The sequence below is a fragment of the Sapajus apella genome, unplaced genomic scaffold (genome assembly GCF_009761245.1).
Source record: "Sapajus apella isolate SASKATOON/1434 unplaced genomic scaffold, GSC_monkey_1.0 scaffold8, whole genome shotgun sequence".
In the NCBI taxonomy this organism is placed as follows: domain Eukaryota; kingdom Metazoa; phylum Chordata; class Mammalia; order Primates; family Cebidae; genus Sapajus; species Sapajus apella.
The window spans coordinates 6,645,334-6,668,317 of NW_022436948.1; the positions used below are offsets into that span (position 1 = coordinate 6,645,334).

The following is a 22,984-nucleotide window of genomic DNA, read 5'->3' on the forward strand; positions in this document are numbered from 1 at the left end:
CTCAGAGCGGCTGGAGAGGAGAGGACAGAGGCAGAGTCCTCTTGAGCTTCAGGCACTCCAGGGACCCAGCCTGAGAGACCTGTGACTCCTCCCACAAACCTATACCAATGTTTGCCCCTTGAAACTTTTCCCAAGGCTGCTATTGGAGGAAGCCAAGAGGGGTGATTACAGTCCATAATCATGTTGTCTGTCAAGCAAGGGCCCTATGACCTTCAGACAGGATGACAGGGTTGACAAAACATACAATTTTAAATAATTGTACATCAAAAAAACAAACCAAACCTGCACAAGGTGCCAACATTTCCAGTATTTTCTGAAGTTCTCATGATGTCCCAGCCTGCAATTTGTTTCTGAGAGAAAGCCCAGAAGCTGAACTGACTTTCTGTTTTCCTCCTTTACTCCTGAGGCAATGGTTCCTTAGCCCCTCGCCCCTCCCCTGGGTCATCAGGCCAGCAGGCTCCGTGAGTTCCCCTATTTCCTAAAGTTACAGGTAAGATCTTCCTAGGGGTGAAGGAATGGTCTTTCCAGTGTTCACCCTCCTGACCTCCCAAGTCCTTCTGCCTCAATCCATTATCAAGGAGAGAACTGACATCTTGGCATCTTGTGTTTAAGAACCCTGGAGGTTGGGGAGGTGGTCATATCATTAAAGAAGATAACAGTTTTTGTTCCCATTTCTGTTGATTGTTTTAATCAATGTCAAACATTAGGTAAATATTCCTTTCCAATCAACAGAATTGTAGGAGTGCCTACAAGTGTGTTGAGTGTGCCTGTTTAATAGTAGAGATCAGATGAGCATGCCCCTGACTTAGGCACTTACCTGGTTTATCACTCAACATTGCCAGGTGCTGGCGAAAGGTTTTTTGCTTGTTTTATGCTCTTACTGCACACATTACAATTGTTTTTAACACACGAAGGCAGGTTTTTAAAAAAGGTAGAAACTTGGTCTGGTTTGTCGTCTAGTTACAGAAATGCACCAATGAGTCGCATTTCTGGTTTCATTATTGTACTAAGGTCAGATGAGATGTCAACCCTTGGGGAAACTGGGTGAAGGGCACACAAGACTCTATTATTTTTTAAACTTCTTGTGAGTCTATAGTTATGTCAGAATAAAAGGTTTAAAACTGTTTTTATTCCTTCTCATAAGCATGGCTGAAAGCCAGGATATGAATTGTGACTTGTTCTTTGTGCTACACAAAGCTGAGGGGGTGGAGAGGTTGGAGTAGAAGTTATTTTCTCTTCCCACATGCCACCTATTTGTTCTGGCTTTCCACCCCTAAGGAAGAAAGTGTAGGCTTGGTTTTCAAAACCCTAGGCTAATAGGGGTCATAAAGCCAGGTGGTCCCTGAAAAAAAAGAGCTTGGGGCTCGAGCTTGGAATTGGCAAGACAGAGGTGGCCAGACTGGGGAGGAAAGAAGGATTTTCCAGGAGGGATACTGCCCAGGCCCTGCTCACACACAGAAACAGAGTCAGGGACTGCTGGGGCATTTCAGTAGCACCAGTCACTCTGCACAGGCAGCAGCGTCCACGGTCAGAAGGCTAGCACTGTGACAGGCCAGTCTGTGTCCAGCCAGAGCAGAGGACCTGACCCGTGTCAAAAGACTGACAGCAGAAACACCACCGCAGACAAATAATCAGCACCCATTCCCTGCCCAGTCACTGCTAATGACCCCAGATGGCTGTGAGACCCTCAGGAGGACAGGGTCTTCAAAACACCCCACCCAGCTGGAAGCTCCTGCCAGCCATGAGGTGGGGACATGGAGCAGAGAGAGGGACTTTAAAGAAATAAAGGAAGGTGACATTCCTTGCCTGGAAGTCTTAGGAACCAAATGTGGACCCACTAATATTCTAAACATTATATCCACCACAGAATGTTGGTTAAGGAGGAAAGCCCAGGGGAGAGCCACTGTCTAACCACAGTGAGCCAAGAGGAGAAAAAGAAGTCGCCTCAAGATGCTTTCAACAGAGCCAGGAGTTTTAAAGCCTTGGATTTATCTGAGGTGTCATGCTTATGTGAAACTACTAGGATGTGTCTTGTACTTTCAAAATCAATGTTCAAACACACAGAACTCCCCTTGTCTTTCTGATTCTCTATCAGCCTATCTATGCCTGGGGTGCCCTGGGAGGAGTGATGCCCTTACAAATAGCCCACGATATCCTCCCATCTCAGCTTTTTTTTTTTTTTTGCTTTTTTTTTTTAATACAGGGGTCTGACTCTATCACCCAGGCTGGAGCGCAGTGGTGCACTCTCAGTTCACTGCAACCTCCACCTCCTGGGTTCAAACAATCCTCCCACCTCAGCTTCCCAAATAGCTGGAACTATAAGCGTGTACCACTACACCCAGCTAATTTTTGAATTTTTAGTAGAGACAGGGTTTTATCATGTTGGCCAGGCTGGTCTCAAACTCTTGACCTCAAGTGATCTGCCCACCTCGGCCTTCCAAAGTGCAGGGATTATAGGTGTGAGCCACACTCCAGCCCCATCTCAGCTTTTAACAACAAACCAAAGACCATCAAAACAAGCCAGTAGGTTCTTGAAGCACAAAATGCAAGCATTCTAAATATCTAAGCAGCGTTTGTCCCCTTTTTAAATTGTAACGTTCAGCCTATTTTCACATATACTCATGAAGGTTAATCACGTTTTTTACATCATTTTTCATCAGTTTACTGACAATCATGTGGGGGTTTTCTCATTTAATTGAATTAAAGTAAGTCAAAGAGCAGGTGTTGGTTTTCAAATGGGAAAAAGTCAGAATCCATCTTTCTGTAGAATAAATAGTATTAAAGAGTTGAAAAGTGAGTTTGATAATATGATGTAATATATCCATCTAAAATAAAAATATTTTTCACTTATGGTCATTTCTTCATCATAGCCCACACAACAATAACAAAAATGATTTTTTAATTCCCATCAGGATTCACAAGATTGTAATTTACTTTGTCAAGAACTCACAATTTTAACAAGTAGTAACAAAGAGAACGTCCAAGCTGGGTGACTCAACACTTCATAGAACTAACCCACCCCAGTGCCTGAGAAGCTGAAGCAAAGCCCAACCCGGCTACAGGAGGCAGGATCTGATTATAAAAATGCTACCTTCCTTCTGGTCTCATGGGAGAAAGGGGCTAGGTGTAATGCTTTTCACCTTTGTCTCTACGTCTTAAAAGAAGCAAACTCAACATCAAAGTATTAATCAATATGACTGTAAGGGCACATTAGGCAACTCATGCAAAGTTCAAATTGTGAAACAAGATATTTTTTAATTAAAAGATAATGAAATTGTCACTATCTTTAATTTTTAAAGTATTATTTAGGTTAAGATTGAAGATTTGTCTTCCTTTAAAACAAAAACTTCAGAATTGTAATATCAACATTTTGAAATAGCAGTCTACTTCAAATATAGGTCTATTATGTATCAGGGAATTTCCTGCCCTAGCCCCTCCTAATTTAAATTCTTTAAGGTAAAGACAAATCAATGCCCAGTCCCATACCCCTTTTCCCATACATAGTGTGGATGGGGGTCTTAGCCCTTTTCTAACTACATTCTGTCTGCCAAATGAGAGTCCAACTCACGTAAAAGCTCTCGCACCTCCCCTGGAATAAATAAATTGGCAAACCATCAGAGTTTAAAAAACAGTCTTTGCTACAACTGACCCAATGGAGAAGCCCTCTGAGATTTTCCTCCAAGGAGGCCCAGACCCATGCTTGCACTCCATTCCCAGCCCCACCAGGCTCCTTCCTTGGTACCTGGCTTCCCAGCACTTTTTCAGAACTCCTTGAATAAGTGGCCCATCCCATCTCCCATCATCTCAGCTTGGCACTTACAGAACCACAGTCTCCCCCAACATTGCCCATTCCTTATCTGCTTCTTCTACATGGGAACCCCTTTAGAATTAATAGTGTGACTTCACCAGGATCTGCTATTTCCGTAACTGAACTTACATTAACTGAGTGTCAGTTTCCCTCTCCAAGGAGTTCCTGTTATCTTTAAGTTCCTGTTGTCTTCCCCCAGATATACTGCACCCCCTTAGCTCTGTTTCCCCAGTGGGCAGGGTTCCTGGGTGGGTGCAAACTAGGAGTCTGTCGTTAATCATGACCAAGCAGAAAGGTCCCTTGTTTATAAAGAGCATGCACCTAACCTAGCCATAACAACACCACAGCAAATTCTCCAAGCCTTGACTATCCGGCTCCCTCCAGGCCCAGGTTCAGGCTCCTTCCTTTGTCTTCCCTTTAGACCTCTCTGCACCAGAACCCCAGTGCCTAACACATCAGTGGAAACTACCTGCTTCCTCCCTGGCTGAACTCTCAGCTCCTCACTCTTTCTCATTGCTTGTGCCTAGAGTCAAGTTGTACAAGCCCTGTAAAAGTCTCTACTAAACAGCAGTGAATCCAGTCAAACTGCTGTGAAAAAGTGAACACTCACATTCTTCTCCCGGGCTTCAGAGAGATTACCCGCATCTTCATTGCCCTCTTTTTGTGCCTCAGTTTCTTCACCTTCTTCAGCCTTCTCTGATCCCTGGTCACAAAGGAAACCCAGGATATGAGCTCCCCCCCAAAAAAAACAAAAAATAGGCCACACATGCTGTGGCTTTCTTATTTAGACACATGGTATATAAATGAAGCAAACATAGACTGCCCATTCATTAGGTCACTTAGCAACTAGAGCATAGGATCTCTAAACCACAAAATGTTGACTGGGATAAGTCAAAGATCCAACCTATGTGTACTGCAGGGCAACAAACTGTCTAAGTGAGGAGTTTCAATTCACTCACTTCAGGCTGATGAGGAGAAATTCAAAGAATTCTTTCTTTGCACAGTGTTTTCTATCACTTGTATGGAGGGAGGCTTGTAATTTTAGAGATTAAAAATTAAGAAGATAGATAAGGTAGACACAGATAAAGTAGACAGGTAAACATACATAGATGGATATATGGATGGATGCTTGGACGGATGGATGGATGGATGGATAATGTAGAGAGACAGACATGTAAACAAACAGATGGATGGAAGGATGAATGGGTGGATGAATGGACAGATGAATAGGCAGGTAGGCAGATGGATGGATGGACGGATGGATGGATGGATGGATGGGTGGATGGATGGATAGATGTATAGATGGATTATGATATGGTTAGGCTTTGTGTCCCCACTCAAATCTCATCTTGAATTATAATTCCCATAATCACCATAATTCCCACATGTCAAGAGAGACCAGTGGAGGTAACTGAATCATGGGGCAGTTTCCCCCATGCTGTTCTTGTGATAGTGAGTGAGTTCTAACGAGATCTGATTGTTTTATAAGAGGTTCTTCCCTCTTCATTTGGCATTTCTCCTTCCTGCTACCTTGTGAAGAAGGTGCCTTGCGTCCCCGTCACCTTCCACCATGATTGTAAGTTTCCTGAGGCTTCCCTAGTCATGCTGAACTGTGAGTCAACTAAACCTCTTTCCTTTATAAATTACCCAGTCTTGGGCAGTTCTTTATAGCAGTATGAAAGTAGACTAATACCGATGGATAGATACAGATGATAAATGGATAGATAATAGATAGATGATAGATGGATAGGTAGATGGGGGTAGAGAGAGAGAGAGAGAGAGAAAGATTAGGACCAGGTAGACATTCTTGAGGAAATAGACACTCTTGAGGAAACTGACATGGGGAATATGTCTCAAGACACCAGTGCTTACCTCTGTGGTGCTGGGTGCCTCTCCCACTACATCACCATTGGGAAGGGATGATGCTTCCTCGGGTGATTTTGTCACCTGCATTATGTAAAGTGAGAGTGTTTGAGAATTTTCTTGAGGACAATAGCTTGCATTTCAATGTCTTAACTATTCAAACTATATTTGTCTTCATCCTTCATTTTATCTTCACTAAGTAGGGAGGGCAGTCGTTACCACTCACAATTCAGACAGGAAAATAAAGGCAGAAAATGTCACAATGTGAGTTAGGGGAAGAACTAGGTCTACATCGCCTCCCTGATGCTCTTTTAATTTACAAAATGGGTCCCAGCCTTTTAAAATGTCAAGATATTTTTTATTACAGAGGCACTGCAAGCTTGTGGGAGCAAATTAAGCCATATACACACCCTCCAATCCCACCCTCCTGTGATAATCAGTATTAAAAATGTGATAGGGTACCTCTGTATCCTAATACATGAAGACTATTTTAGGGTGGAATTGGTTGTCATTTTTCTTTTGTTTTTGTGGTTTTGAAACAGAAATAGGAACACAGTATGCACGACTTCATTTCTAGCCCAATGTACCATGGACATTTGTCCAGGTTAATTCCTATGATCCTATTGAATCATTAACATCTGCTTCATATTAAATATATAATAATTGATTCAAGTATTCCCCAGTCAATGCATGTTCTGAATATTTGTATGTTTCTTCCACTACAAAGAACACCATACTAAACTGAATAAAATGGTGAGGTTATTCTTATTCATTTTCAAAAAGGTGGCAGCAATTCGTATCCCCACAGCAATAAATGAATGTCCCCTTCTCCTTTATCCTCATAACCAGTGAAGATGTTTGTTATTTCTAATGTTTACTAATATGTTGAGGAGAAAATAGAATTTCTTTTTGTTTCGTTTATATGTTTCTCATTATTGGAAACAGGGCATATTTTTAATAAATTTTTAGCTATTTCTATTTCCTCTTCCAATAACTGTCTTCACAGGTTTTGTCCATTTTATTTGATGTTTTCTTTTTTGCAGACATTGCAGTGAATGCACTGATCATTTTTACTTGAGTTGTTTGTCCTTTATTAACAATTTTTAGAGTATCTTTCTATATTAGAAATTTTAGCCCTTTGTCATGTTACAAATGTTGTTCCCCAGTCTATAGTTTTACAGATTTTGTCATTTTTTTCTGTTTTTAGTCTTTCTATGAACAAATTTATCTAATTTTTATTTTCTAAAATATACTTCTATCACTTTATATCATTGTTAATAGCTAGAGCTTTAATCCATCTGGAATTTACTTTAGCATACAATGTAGAGTCGATGTCTACATTTGTTTTCTTCCAGATAGATGGCAAATTATACCTATATTATATATAAACCATCAATTCCCATTGAATTAAGATTATATATTTGCCATCTATTATAATATATATAAAAATTACTGTTTCTATACTATCCTATATATAAATACTGATACAAATGAAAATTAAAATTAAAATATTTTATATAAACATATATATTCTCAGATATACTAATATATGCTGAAAGGAAAAAAAACCTGTCAACTAAGAATTTTACATCCAGTGAAACATCAAGAATGAAAGCAAAATAAAGATACTTCAAATAAAAGAAAACTAAAGAACTCATCGCCAGCAGACCTGCACTATAAAACAATGCTAAAGGACTAAAGGAAGTTCTTCGGGCTGAAAGAAAATGGCACCAGAGGGAAACTTCACTCTTCACAAGGCATCAGAAATTTAAAAGTCTGTGTAAACACAAAAGATTACCTCCAACTTAAAAAAAAAAAAAAGACTGTTCAATGGGAACACTACACAGTAGAGTTGATGGTATATGGAAATGTGATACACATGATAGTATAGCATAAAGGATGGGAAACAGTCAATGGATACCTGTGTTTCTACATATTACATAAAGTGTTATAACATTAAGTCTAAATAGACTGAGATATTAAGAATATATATTACATACCTAAAAAACCCTAAGACTCCTACAAAAAGCTCTAAGAACTAATAAAAGAATTCAGTAAAGTTTCCAGGTACGAAATTAATGTACACAAATCAGTAGCTCTCCTACTGACTGTTGGTCACCAGCAGGAACCAAGTGAGAATCAAATCAAGACCTCAACTATTTTTACAATAGCTGCAAAAAAATAAAATACTTAGGAACATACCTAACCAAGGAGGTGAAAGACCTCTACAAGGAAAATTATAAAACTGCTGAAGGAAATCATAGATGACACAAACAAATGGAAACACATCACATGCTCACGAATGGGTAGAATCAATATTATGAAAATGACCATCCTGCAAAAAGCAATCTACAAATTCAATGCAATTCCCATCAAAATACCACCATTATTCTTCACAAAACTAGAAAAAAATAATCCTAAAATTCACATGGAACCATAAAAGAGCCCACATAGCCAAAGCAAAACTAAGCAAAAAGAACAAATCTGGAGGCATCACATTACCTGATTTCAAACTATAGTATAAGGCATAGTCACCAAAACAGGATGGTATAAAAATAGGCACATAGACCAATGAAACAGAATAGAGAACCCAGAAATAAACCCAAATACTTACAGCCAATGATCTTTGACAAAGCAAACAAAAACATAAAGTGGAGAAAGGACACCCTATTCAACAAATGTTGCTGGGATAATTGGCAAGCCACATGCAGAATAATGAAACTGGATCCTCATCTCTCACCTTATACAAATATCAACTCAAGATGGATCATGGACTTAAATCTAACACCTGAAACTATAAAAATTCTAGAAGATAACATCAGAAAACCTTCTAAACATTGGCCTAGGCAAGGAGTTCATGACCAAAAACCCAAAAGCAAATGCAATAAAAACAAAGGTAAATAACAGGGACTTCATTAAACTAAAGAGCTTTTGCACAGCAAAAGGAATAGCAGAGTAAACAGACAACCCACAGAGTGGCAGAAAATCTAAACAATCTATACATCTGACAAAGGACTAACGTCCAGAATCTATAATGAACTCAAACAAATTAGCAAGAAAAAAACCCATCAAAAAGTGGGCTAAGGACGTGAATTCTCAAAGGAGATATACAAATGGCCAACAAACAGATGCAAAAATGCTCAGCATCATTAATATTCGGAGAAATGCAAACCCACAATGCGATACCACCTTACTCCTGCAAAAATGACCATAATCAAAAAATCAAAAAATTATAGATGTTGGCATAGAAGTAGTGAACAGGGAACACTTCTACACTGCTGGTGGGAATGTAAACTAGTATAACCATTGTGAAAAACAGTGCAGAGATTCCTTAAAGAACTAAAAGTAGAACTACCATTTGATCCAGAAATCCCACTATTGGGTATCTACCCAGAGGAAAATAAGACATTACTCAAAAAAGATACTTCCACACACGTTTATAGCAACACACTGTGCAACTGCAAAAATGTGGAACCAACCCAAATGCCTATCAATCAATGAGTAGATAAAGAAACTGTGGTGTATATATATGTATATACACATATATATATACACAATGGAAACTACTCAGCCATAAAAAAGGAATGAATTAGTGGCATCTGCAGCAACCTGGATGGAACTGGAGATTATTATTCTAAGTGAAGTAACTCAGGAATGGAAAACCAAACATCATATGTCCTCATTCACAAGTGGGAGACAACTATGAGGATACAAAGGCATAAGAATGACACAATGGACTTTGGAGACTCAGGGGAAAAGGGTGGGAAGAGGGTGAGGGATAAAAGACTACAAATCAGGTTCAGTATATACTGCTTGGGTGATGGGTACACCAAAATCTCACAAATCGCCACTAAAGAACTTACTTGTGTAACCAAATACCACCTGTCCCCCAAAAACCTATAGAAATAAGAAATTTTTTAAATATATATATTATAGCCACTACAGCAACCACTACAAAATAATGCCAAGAGGTATAGCTAAAAATACAATAGATAAATTAAAAAGGGAGTCTAAAATATAATCATATAGCCCCCAAAAAAGCAAAATAGTATAAAACAGAGGAGTAAAAGTGGGACACCAGTTCCAGTCTGTGCCTCCAAGGTGACATAAGAGGAAGAACAACGGTCATACCAAAAAGGGCCACGGCCACGTGTAGCCTATTTGCTGCATGAACTATACCTGATTGGTGCCCAAGGACAAGGCCATTAAGAAATTCATCATGTGAAACTATAGTGGAGGCCACAGCAGTCAGGGACATTTCTAAGCAAGCTTCTTTCACACCTATGTGCTTCCCAACCTGGATGTGAAGCTACATTACCGTGAGTTGTGCAGTTTATAATATTAAAGTAAAGTAGTGAGGAATCAGATGAAGCCTGCAAGGACCGAACACATGCACCCCTATTTAGACCTGCAGGTGCTGCCCCATGACTCCCACAAAAGCCCATGTAAGGAGCTCAGTCCTTAAAGACTGAAGAAAAAGTATTTTCTGGAGAAAAATAAAATGGAAATTGTATTTTAAAATAATAAAAATTGAAATGGGGCCAGGTGTGGTGGCTCACGCCTGTAATCCCAACATTTTGGGAGGCCAAGGCAGGTGGATCACTTGAGGTCAGAAGTTTGAGATGAGCCTGGCCAACATCATGAAACCCTGTCTCTACTAAAAATACAAAAATAGCTGGGTGTGGTGGCACCTGCCTGTAGTCCCAGCTATTTGGGAGGCTGAGGCAGGAGACTCACTTGAACATGGGAGATGGAGGTTGCAGTGAGCTGAGATCGCTCCATCTCTAAAAATAAATAAAAATAAAAAATTAAATAAATAAAAATGGGAGACCAATAGAAAAAATAATAAAAGAATAAATCCAAACACAATTATGTCAATGATTGTTAATAAACTAAAAACTACAATTTATAACAGAGATTATCAGGATGAATTAAAATGCTCAAGACCAGCTGGGTGCAGTGGCCCATGCCTGTAATCCCAGCATTCTGGGAGGCCAAAGAGGGAGGATCACTTGAGCCTAGGAGTTTGAGAACAGCCCGGGCAAATAGTGGGACCCTCTCTATATAAAAAATTTAAAGATCAGCTGAGGATGGTGGTGTACACCTGTAGTCCCAGCTACTCAGGAGGCTGAGGCAGGGGGATCACTCGATCGTGGGAGGGAAGTCGAGGCTGCAGTGAGATATGATCATGCCACAGCACTGCAGACAGTGTAAGACTGTCTCAAAAAAAAAGTGCACAAAGCCCAATCAGATGTTGTCTCCAAAAGACATATTATAAAAACAAAGACACAGGAAGTTGAAAGTAAATTGATGGAAAAAACATCCCAGGCAAACCATAAGCATAAGAAATCTAGAGTAGCTTTATTAATATCATATAATACAGATATAATGACAAAAGATATTATCAGAAATTATAAAAGACAGCTAATAATTATAAAAGAGCTAATCCAACAGGAAGCTATAACAATCATAAATACAAATGTGCCTAATAATATAAAGTTTTAAAATATAAGAACAAATTGACAGGATTAAAGGGAGGAATAGAAAATTCACAATCATAGTGGGAGATATTCTCAACTGTAGAACAGCTATGCAAAAATCCAAACTGATCATCTCTTTTTTTCTAGGAAATTTTAGCCTCTTCAAATTTATCAGAACAACTGAGAGAGTTAGTTCAATTGCTTCCGCTGTATTAATTCATGACAGCCTGTCTTCTCTCTTATGCTTTTTTCCTTTCCTTACTCTTGCTGGCTAAAGTTTCCCTTCATTCTGTTTTCCTCAGCTTTGCCCCTGGCCTTGCTAACATAAATGTTCTGAAATGCTTTTCTATTTCACTACTGTTTTGTTTCCTATTCATAAGCATCATCATTAAACATAATTCTCTATTAACATTCACAATTACACAACACATGGATTCCGATCAAGATAGTTCACCTGCAATTGAAACCAGCTCTTCGGAACACTCATATTTATTTCCCTTCTTTTCTCCATATCCCCATCCATGAGCAGTATGCTTGTAATGTATATTTTCACATACCTCCTTTCTCACATAGCCCCATCCACAGTGATGAACTCACTAGCGATACCAGAACTCCCAGATTTTTCCAAGACAGTTTTAAATTCTTGATTTCACTACTATTCACTTTGCAGAAGTGGTTCTCAACACTGATAAAACATTATGTTCCCCTGGGAGCTCCCTGCCTGATGCTTCTGTCTTAATTGATCTCAAATGTAGCCCTGTCATACTATTTTTGATGGCAAAAACCGTAATTATTATTTGCACCAACCTAATAGTTTTAACAGCTTCCCAGAGACTTCCATGAGCAGCCGGAGTTGAGGCTGACTGCCAGTATTTAACCCTCTCTCTGTCCCTCTGGAGTAAGAACAGTTCCTTCGGACCTGATGCACCTCCCCACCCAAATCAGTGCTCACTGCCCTGTCCTGCTGAACACTGCCAGGTCTAAGAGCAGGATGGTGGCGGGCTTTGCCTTCCAAGCTCCAAGTCCATGACCAGGACCTTCCTGCAACTGGAACACATCACTGGGGCTGTGCAGGGCCCCTAGAGCCACTCCCATCTCTGCCAGGCATTTGGACACTGATTTCCTTCTTCAAACCAAATGTTTTTGCTTTCTAACCTTTCAGGGACTCTCCCATAGTTTCTGGTCCTCAGGCAGCACCCCTTCTGGTTTTCCTACAGTCATAAGATAAAGGGGGCTACAGTAGCATCTCCAACTGGAAGACCCTATGTCATCTCTTGAATGATTAGCTCTCTTGCATCTGGTCTTCTGCTGTTTCTGGAACTCCTCTTATGCACATATCAGGTCTCCAGCATCTGATGCGTGGACTTCTGTCTTTCAACCACGGTTTCTATTTCTTTGTATTTTATTTCATGTTTGATGCATTCTTCCCTCTGGTCTTCTTGGAGGCCTGAATGAACAGTGTCCACTCTCTCGGTTGCTCATCTTGTAGTTTTTGTTTGTTTGTTTGTTTGAGGGTTTTGGGTTGGAGGGAACAGAGAGCAAGTTTATTGGTGAATGCTCATGGCAAACATCATCCAAGAGAGACAAGATGGGGAGGGTGCTGTGACCAGAGAGCCTTCGGGGGTAGATACACAGTCCCACACAGGGCAAGGGATAGGGCTTGGGGGATGCTGGGAATGTGCCCAGCTACTCAGCACCACACAAATGAGCTCTTCAGAGTTGACAATCATTGCTGTCCTCACGTCCGGCCGCCAGCATCTCTACTTCTTCCTCTGTCATCTTCCCACCCAGTGTGACAGGGGCTTGCCAGATTTCAGTGTCCATGATGGCGCCATTCTCTTCCTTGTCAAACACCCAAAGTCCTTCCACATAATCCTTGGACTCAGACATAATCCTAAGACTAGGCACCCGAATCCTAATTCCTGGCCACAGTCTGCAGCATGGGCAGGAAGTGTTCAAAATCCAGTCACATTCATCTCATCACGCTTGAGATTCCCCCGGACCTGGAGCACATCTGGCCCAGGGCCCTCGTCATGTCCCCACACTGGCTGTGAGGACCTTACCATCACCCATTCAGTCAAATGGCTGGAAGTCCTCCTTGAACTCTGCGGTCTGATTCTCAGTGAAGTTACATGTCACACTGCTCAGCTCTGCTCAGCTACAGGCCAGAATGTGTCACCTTCCATGAAGAATGACTGCTCAGAGGCCTATCATAAAGGATTACATGCTAGAAACTTTAGGGTACAGGTTTCTGATGGTATTGCTAAAAGAACTGAGACCATACCAGCAGGCTTAGTCAAAACTTCCAGAACTTTAGTTAAGAAGCAGATGGGTTCATGAGACGACTAACCCAAGATCCAGTGGAACAGGAATTAATTACATAGGACTAAGTGAATTGGTGAGGGGTGATACTATTTCCTGCAGTAATGACCCATCTGGTAGTTTCAAATTAGAAAATTCCAGAACATCTCTTGAATGAATTTTGTGCTCCAAATTCATATCTTCTATGCCTCTCAACAAACGTTCCTCCAAATCTCCTTCTGCTTCTTCCTTTTGTGTTCCTTCAAGTGAAGTCATCTGTCATCTGTCCAGTTTGATCTTCCTCCTTAAGGTTACTGGGAAATGCTACACTTACTTAAATATTTTGCCATTATTCAAAATTGCTTTCAATAGAAACTCACTAATGATACCAGAAAATGAGTATCAAAATTTTTCATCACAAGTCACTTTTGGCCAAAAATTACATTATCAAGATATATTATCACTGCCTTATTCATTAGACTGAAATGTAGTTCCTCAAGAAAATCCACCTTCCAATAGATGTTACCATGACTCGAATAGAGGGATTTGAAACCTCTTTTGAGCAATGTTGGTCTTGCTGTTGCAATGTTAGACTTTCCTAGCATGGTTCTCATGAGAAGGACAGCCCTCACTGGGATGTATAAACTTTGGCACTGAGGAGTTACATGCCAACAGCAACCTGTAAAGGTAACACTTTAACACTGCTATCACAGCCAGGTGTGATAGCTCACACCTATAATCCCAGCACTTTGGGAGGTTGAGATGGGAGGATCGCTTGAGCCCAGGAGTTCAAGTCCAGTGTGGGCAACATGGTGAAACTCTGTCTTTCCAAAACCACAAAAATTAGCCAGGTGTGGTGGTACATATCTGCGGTACCAGTTACTGGGGAAGCTGTGGTTTGGGGATCACTTGAGCCCAGGAGGTCATGAGCCATGATGAGGCTACTGCACTCCAGCCTGGGAGACAGAGCAAGACCCTCAAAAAACAGAAACAAATAAACAAAAAAAAAACATTGTAATGGCTATGTATATCTCTGTCAATTAAGGGGAAATCTAATTGCCCATATAACTGGATGTCTTTCATTGGTATATTAATAACATCTCCCTGACTAAAATAATGTACTAAAAGACATTGATTGCTGGACATGATGGTTCACATCTGTAATCCTAGCACTTTGGGAAGCTGAGGTGGGCAGATCATCTGAGGTCAGGAGTTCAAGACCAGCCTGGCCAACATGTTAAAATCCTGTCTCTACTAAAAAAATTAAAAATTAGCTGGGTGTGGTGGCGCACATCTGTAATCCCAGCTACTGGGGAGGCTGAGGCAGGAGAAACACTTGAACCTCAGAGGTGGAAGTTGCTGTGAGCCGAGATTATGCCACTGCATTCCAGTCTGAGTGACAGAGCAAGATTCCATCCCAAAAATAAAAAATAAATAAAATAAAAATTAAATAAATAAAAAGACATTGATTATATTGCTGTTTTGCCTGGTATCAGATAACAATGGCTTAGGTTATTAACCATAACTTCAGTTAATACTTCTTTAATCTGAAGCTAGCATGTTTTAGAACAGTGTTTTTCAATTGGGAATTCCCCTCACCTACTCACACAGTTTTATTAATAAATAGATGTTTAGGACCTACTCCAGACCTGCTAAATCTTGTTTCTTGATATTCTTATCATACGCTTGGTATATTCAGAGTATATTATGTCTCTGAATAATTACATCAAGACTTTTGCTGTGCCCATTTATTGTCGTAAATTAGATATAATGTTGTCTGTATTCTTTGAAATGGGCCTAATGATTACATTTATAAATAATTTGTCTAAACTTCTGGGGGGTTGATTTTATAGTTTTGTTTTACATGTCACAGAAAACAACAAATTTTCTCACCAAATATATTATTCTTGTTATGACTTCCTAGTCTTTCACTTTTGAAAATTATAAGGAACAAATAAATGACACCCATTTTAAGTCTGTTGTCATTTACAGATATTTTTGTTAGCATGTTTTGCTTTGATGCTTCCCTGAAAGCTTTTTGTAACGAGCTACAGGTAAGAATGCTTCATCTTCTATGAAGAAGGGCTGCTCAGGGCCCCGCAATAAAGGGTTGTAATTTTTTTGGGTTCACGTTTCTGATGGCATTGCTTTAAAAAATTTGAGACCATATCCATGGACTTAGTCAAAATTTCCAGAACTTTTGTTGAGAAGCAGACGAGTTCATGAGATGACTAACCCAAGATCCAGTGGAATAGGAATTAATTACATAGGATTAAATGATTTGGTGAGGGATGACAGTCGTTTTTGTTTGGAATACTGTTGATGTTATTTTTATTTTTATTTTTTAGGCACACCTACCTGCTTATGATGTTATTTTAACATCTTATTTTCCTTATATATGATGAAGCCCTTTTTCCTTTCTCTTAAGCTTTTCATACATTATAATAATGTTGTAAATTCTGCTTTTGTAAACTGAAATGAATCACTTGTAAATGACCTCTAATTCTCCCTGCCTGATCCCTCTGGAGTTCAAAAATTCTTACTGAAGCCGCTTATTGAATCAGAATACATATATATATGTTTTGGCAATATAGTTATTTGTATAACTTCAACAAGAATCTGTCTTCCTTCCTGCCAGGGCATAATTGAAAGCATTGGTTATGTAACCTAGGTCCTGTCTGCCATGTCCTATTAAGAATGATGTTCGTTTAATCAGATATGACCAGATGCTTTTAAAGAACTAAGCTTGACTTTATGGAACCAATGCTTACTTACAAAGCCCTCTTGGGAAAACTGGCCTGGTCTTTGGTCTAGTACAGCCTGCCCAAGACAAGAAAAATGTTCTAAAAGCAATGATGTTGCATATGATGATTAATATGTTTTATGAGCATGTATTTTCTACCTAATTGTCAAGAGTACTTATTTTTAGCTTGAGTGAGATTAATTTTCCTTGCTGACACCTCTCCACAATCTTGTTTACTACAACATGACACTGAGATAAGTAATGTTTCCATAAATCAGATGTCTGTCTTTTCAAAGGATACTGGAAGTACTCTGCCCCTGTGCACAGTATAAACACCTACAAACCCAAGCAATGCTGACAGCACAAAGGCTCCAGCACAAACTGTGCTGCTAATTAGTGGGGTGTCTTTGTACAAGTCACTTAAGCCCTGTGGGCTTCATGTTGCTTCTCTCAGGAGAGAAGAATCTGGACTGGTCAGCCTCTTACGCATCTCTAGGCCAGGTTTCATAATCCCACAGCCATCCCTTTCTTCCACATAATGAGAGTTTTATATAATATGACAGTATCTGAGTACAAATCAGGACAGGATCTAAACACTGAGCTTAAATATTAAACTTAAAATGAGATAAGATAAAACACAGCAGAGGCTGAAAGAGATTTATATGTATTTGTATAAATAGACCTCAAAATATAATTTTTAAAAAAAAGCAAGTTATAATAAACAAACCTGTCCCATTTACATGCAATTTTTAGAATAGTACTGAATATCTCTGGAGTGTTTCATTGACTTTGGTACCCCAGTTAATTATAGTCTCAAATTTCAGAGGTGAACATCTACTATAAGTTATGAGTTGTATTTGGCTCTGAGAATGTAAATATGAAAGATAAAGTCCCAGATTCTGCATCTTATCTCTAACAATCTTCTATGTTGCTGTCTGAGTCAGAGGCTTTGTGAAATGTAAATCACTTTGCATTGACCTTTTCCCATCAATACTCATTGCCAAGAAAAAAGTCCAGACAAATAAGGCCCTTTACGATATCATTCCTATTAACTTTTCTTGCCTCAGCTCTCATCTTTACCCACTTCTAAACCCTGGTTCTTCCAAAACTTCTGATTCTATCCAAAGTGTGACTTCAGTGAATGAACTATACTCTTGACAAATTTCATTGCCTTAGTGTATAAATCCATCTTCTCATAGTGTCTTGATTATCTTTTTCTACTTACTTAGCTCCTACTAAATCTTCCAATACCAAGTAAGATATCAACTCTTTTAGGAAACTTAATCTAAGGCCTGAGATTGGTAGACCATCTCCATATCCACATAGACAGTTATTATATCTACTATAGAATGCTCACATCTAACAATTCCTCTAGACCTCAAAGTTCCTTCAAATCACCAGCCCAGTGTCTAGCCCAGTATATGCTCAAATAAATTCTCTTGAAAGAATACACTGGCCGGTTGTGGTGGCTCACACCTATAATCCCAGCACTTTAGGAGGCTGGGGTGGGTGGATCACAAAATCAGGAGTTCAAGACCAGCCTGGCTGAGATGGCAAATCCCCATCTCTACTAAAAATACAAAAAAATTAGCTGGGCATGGTGGCAGGCACCTGTAATCCCAGCTACTCAGGAGGCTGACACAGGGAACTGTCTGAACCTAGGAGGCAGAGTTTGTAGTGAGCCAAGATCATACCACTGCACTCCAGCCTGGGCAACACAGCGAGACTCCATCCCAATAAAAAACAAAAAGAGAAATGTCAGATATACGTGATGGGGAGGAAGGCAGCAAACCACATTGCCATATATGTACCTATGCAACAATCCTGCATGTTCTTCACAAGTACCCCAAAACCTAAAACACAATAAAATTTAAAAAAAGAGGTAAGTGAACATATTTCTCTCTTCATTTTAAAGCTGGGAAAACATTAAAAATCTTGCTCCCAAATTCAGTGTCAGTAGGTAAAGTATACAAGGCTTTCTAACTGAATAACATAATCGTTTCCACTGGAGTTCCTCTTCATTTCATGCTGAATGAGAGAGATTATGGATGGAAAGAAATACCAGGACTACAAAAGCCCCAGTGAGAAGAGAGGTGAACTCTGAGACTTCTCAGGAGAAATGCAAGAGAAGGGGTCTAGGATGTGGGATATCCCTAGACACGAATGGCAAGTCATTATCTCAGAGAGAGAAAAACAGCAATATCTATGTTGATCAACTTCCATCCATTCATTTTATTTTTGTTGCTGAAAATATGAGATTGATCCTGGACACTTTGAACACTGGAAAGTAAGTTCTTCTACTCTAACTTTCCCAGATAATCTTCTAAAGTCTGTATTTTTTTTCCCTGTAAAATTTAAAGCAGTTTTTAGACATAGTAACTTTGGACAATACCATTTGCCATATGTGTGTGTCTTTCTGCCTTGAAACAAATTTTATTTGAGTTACGTTCTTCTCCATTTAAAGCAATCCTCATCAAGTTTTGACTAGAATATTTTAAGGGCTCTTAACTAATAAGAGCATAGGCAATACATCACTGCCATAGTTTAGCTCCAAATATTGCTCCAGGCTGGGCACAGTGGCTCATGCCTATAATCCCAGCACTTTGGAAGGTCAAGGTGGGCAGATCGCCTAATGTTAGGAGTTCGAGACCAACCTGGCCAACATGGCAAAACCTTGTATCTACTAAAAATACAAAAATTAGCCAGGCGTGGTGGCAAGTGCTTGTAACCCCAGCTACTCAGGAGGCTGAGGCACAAGAATCGCTTGAACCCAGGAGGCAGAGATTGCAGTGAGCCAAGATTTGCGCCACTGCATTCCAGCATGAGTGACAGAGTGAGACTCCATCTCAAAAAAAAAAAATTGCTCCAGTTCTTCATTATGAAAATTTTAAAGACACAGAAAAGTTTTTTTAAAATGAACTACATAGATTCAACACTTGATAACATTTTTCATGTATCTCATGAAAGTGCACCCTTAAATATTCTAGTACTGTCTTCTAAAAACAAGGGCATTCTCTTATACATTGCCAGTATGTTTATCGCGTCTAAGAAAACTAACAATAATTCCCTAATCTCATCTAATGTCCAATTCCTTTCCAAATTTCCTGAGTTGTCTGCAATAAATATTTTACAATTACTTTCCTTAGACTTGAATCTCTTAAAACTCATTAACTGCATTTGGTTCTCATATTTCTTCCATCTATTTTAGTCTAGAACAGTTCCACTTCTTTTTATTTATTTATCTTTCACGACACTGAATGTTTTAAGAGTCTGGGTCAGTTATCTTGAAGAATGTTCCAAATTTTAGTTTTGTCTCATTCTTTCTTTGTGATATTATTTAACTTGTTCCTCTTCCTGTTTTTTCATTTTCTTTTTTATTTTATTTTATTTATTTATTTTTTTTTTTTTTTTTGAAACGGAGTCTCGATCTGTCACCCAGACTGGAATGCAGTGGCATAATCTTGGCTCACCACAATCTCCGCCCCCTGAGATCAAGTGATTCTCCTGCCTCAGTCTCCCGAGTAGTTGAAAGTATAGGTGTGTGCCACCATGCCCCACTAACTTTTTTGTATTTTTTTTTAACTAGAGATGGGGTTTCCCCACGTTAGCCAGGACGGTCTCAATCTCCCGGCCTCATGATCTGCCCCTCCCTTGGCCTCCCAAAGTGCTGGGATTATAGGCATGAGCCACCATGCCTGGCCCCTCTTTTTTATAAACTAAAACTTGGAGCTGAAGACCGAATTGGATGCAGGTTAAATGCTTTAGCAAGAACACTTGACAGGTGAGACTGTGGGCTTCATGTTTGCAACAGGCAGCACATGATATCAGTGAGTCCCACTAGCAGTGATAGCAGATTTGGCTATTTTGTTATGGTTGTGACCAATAGATCTCTTTATTATAAAGATCTGTTTCCCCTTTGAATTTAGCAAATAATGTCTGGTGGGACTAATACTTTAGCACAAGAAATTGATCTGATTCCCCTAAGAAACAAATTTACCTAATGCCTTTTACCTAATTTGATTATCTATTAATTAGCTGTGTTGTAATCAATTATTACATTGGCTTTGGCAAAAGGTTATTTTTCTAATTCTATCATTTATTTGCTATTTGACCTATAAAAAAAAAGTTTACTCTCAACAACCAGGGATGAATTAATTATAGATTCCTATTTAAAAGGCAGAAAAAAATGTTTGGATCTTCTCTTCTAATTATTAATTGTAGAGTAAAATATTGGGGTGATAGTTACCTCCCTATGTGACAAGTGAGTTTTTTAAAATTTATATTAGACTTAAGGGTAGACAGGTTTTCTATAAATGTACCTCTAAACACAAGGGAGTGAAGAGGATATTGGGTTAATAATCAGAAAATATTGAAATCAAATTCTAGTCCGCAGCTTATGAGCCTTGTGATCTGGAGCAATCTACTTGAACTTTTCAGCCTCATTCTTCACTTATCCATATATTTTCTTTGACATCTATTAAATGCTATTATATGAGTTACGTTTTTTAATGGCTAGGATTCCATTGGGAGCCTCACAGTATTGGTTAAGTTGCTAGCCCTCTAGGAGTTTGTTCCTTTTTGCTTGTTTGTTTTTGAGAACAGCGTCTCACTATGCTCCCCAGGCAGGTCACAAATGCCAGGGCTCAAGCTATCCTGCTGCCTCTGCCTCCGTAAGTGCTAGGATTCCAGGCGTGAGCCACGGCGCCTAGCCTAAGAGTTTGTTCTTGTTGCTACTGCTACTACTATTGTTGTTTAAAAATATTAATCCATGGTACCTTTTAAAAAAGCAAATTTCATAAAATATAACAATTAGGCATTGAAAATACAGCACAACAAGACGTCTTGCTGGTAGAAAGAGAGAGAGATACCAAATTCACAAATATGGAAAAGAATCAGGAATAGAGAAAGGAATGAAGTGGCCTTATAATTTCCCTGCACTACTTGAGTTTCTTAACTAAAGCAAATATGATATCACATTCATTTTGGAGAAGCATATACATGAATTTTAGTTAAATGAGTCTTTAATATAGTGGTTGTTAAACAGAAATGAGCATCAGAATCAACTAAGGGACTTTTTGCAAATGTAGATCCCTGGGCCTCTTCCCCAGTAATTTAGGGTCAGTAAGTGTAGAGTAAAACTCAGGCATCTGAATTTTTTTAAATTGTCCAAGAGATTCTGATGCAAACCTGAAGTATTGGAAGCCAATTAAATAAAAGATACACAACTGGTCATCACAGCCCTGTTCATAACAGCCAAAATGTGGAAACAACCCAAATACCCAACCACTGATGGATGGGCACTTAAAATGTGGTCTATCCATTCGTTCCACGGATATTAGTCTGCCCTAACAAAGAAAGAAGTGCTAATACTAGTACCTCCTTGTTGACAAGCTCTGACAACATGATGCCAGCTGAAAGAAGCTAGTCATAAAGGACCCCATAGTGCATGGTTCCATTGCATTAAATGCTCAGAGGAAGCAGGTCTGCAGAGAACGAAAGCATTTTAGTGGTTCCCTAGGGCAGGTAGAATGGCTGAATTAGGGGGTGACAGCTAAGGGGTACTGGGTTTCTTTTAGGGGTGATTAAAATATTTTGGAAGTAGATAGTGGTGATGGTTGCACAACTCTGCATATATAAAAAACCACTGAATTGTACACTGTAAATGGGTGCATTGCGTGGTATGTGAATTATATCCCAATAAAGCTATTTAAAAAAAAAAGAAAGCAAGCACAGATACTAAAATCTTTCATCTCAAATTATGTAACCAAAAATAAATTAAATTAACCAACATATGGAAAGAAATTAATAGAATAATAGGGGATGATAGTTCCTTTCCAGGAAGACTGGGACCATTGAAAACTACAGGCAGTTTCTAATTAATCATGGGAAGCTGAAAACAGATCATTGTTTTGGCTTCTTACCAGAACTCCACTGACAATTTAATAAAGATGTTAAAAAGAAAAGGATAAATTCACAAGAACAGGGTAAATGGGCAAGAAGCCTATGTGCAGGAAAAGAATATCCACATAAATTTAAAGGCAGAAAAGGGAATAGTTGAGTAATAATTGACTTAACCAGAAAAAAATCTGAAACCTAATTGCTTACAAAGAGGGGTATGAGGGAAAGAAGAAGTAGATTTACTTTCCCTCCTCATCCCTGGATGGCAAGTGACTGTCCCCTTCTAAATAAGCAGTTTTTGTCTCTGTAGAAGCTGAACAAGAGGAAATATGGCCTCCTGGGCACAAGGCCAGCTGAAGTGGAGAACCATGCTGAAAACAGGGTGTCTATATAAGACGTTCACATTCTGAAAGGGGAGACATTCCTATTCCCTCCTCTACTTGCTTCTAGAACATTGGCAGCCAGATTTATTTCCCACCTTCCACCACTCCCACATCCGCCACCACCCTCACGACCACCTCTAACACTTCCACCACCATCACCACTATCACCACCACCATCATAACTACCCTACCATCTTCACCACCACCACAATCACCACCAACACCATCATCATCATCACCACCACTACTACCACCATCACTATCATCACCATCACTATCACCACCTCTACCACCTCTACCACACCACCACCACCATCACCATCATAACCATCACCACCATCATCACATCTGCTACCTCCACCACACCACCACCATCACAACTACCACCATCACTACCATCACCACCACCATCACCACCACCATCATAACCTCCACCACACCACCACCATCACCACTATCACTACCACCATCACCACCACCATCACTATCACTAACCCCATCACCACCA

The 22,984-nt window shown here is 39.5% G+C and overlaps 1 protein-coding gene across 2 annotated transcripts in view; it reads right to left on the minus strand.

The window, feature by feature from the left end:
• The window catches only part of LOC116550806 (SH3 domain-binding glutamic acid-rich protein), a 65,771-nt gene that overhangs the window by 11,056 nt on the left and 31,731 nt on the right, over positions 1-22,984 (minus strand). For both annotated transcript variants that reach the window (XM_032276859.1, XM_032276858.1), the window contains exons 4-5: positions 5,681-5,755; positions 4,419-4,511 (exon numbers count right to left, since the gene is read on the minus strand). In XM_032276859.1, coding sequence (XP_032132750.1) covers positions 4,419-4,511; positions 5,681-5,755 — 168 coding nt within the window. The remainder of the gene's footprint in view (positions 1-4,418; positions 4,512-5,680; positions 5,756-22,984) is intronic.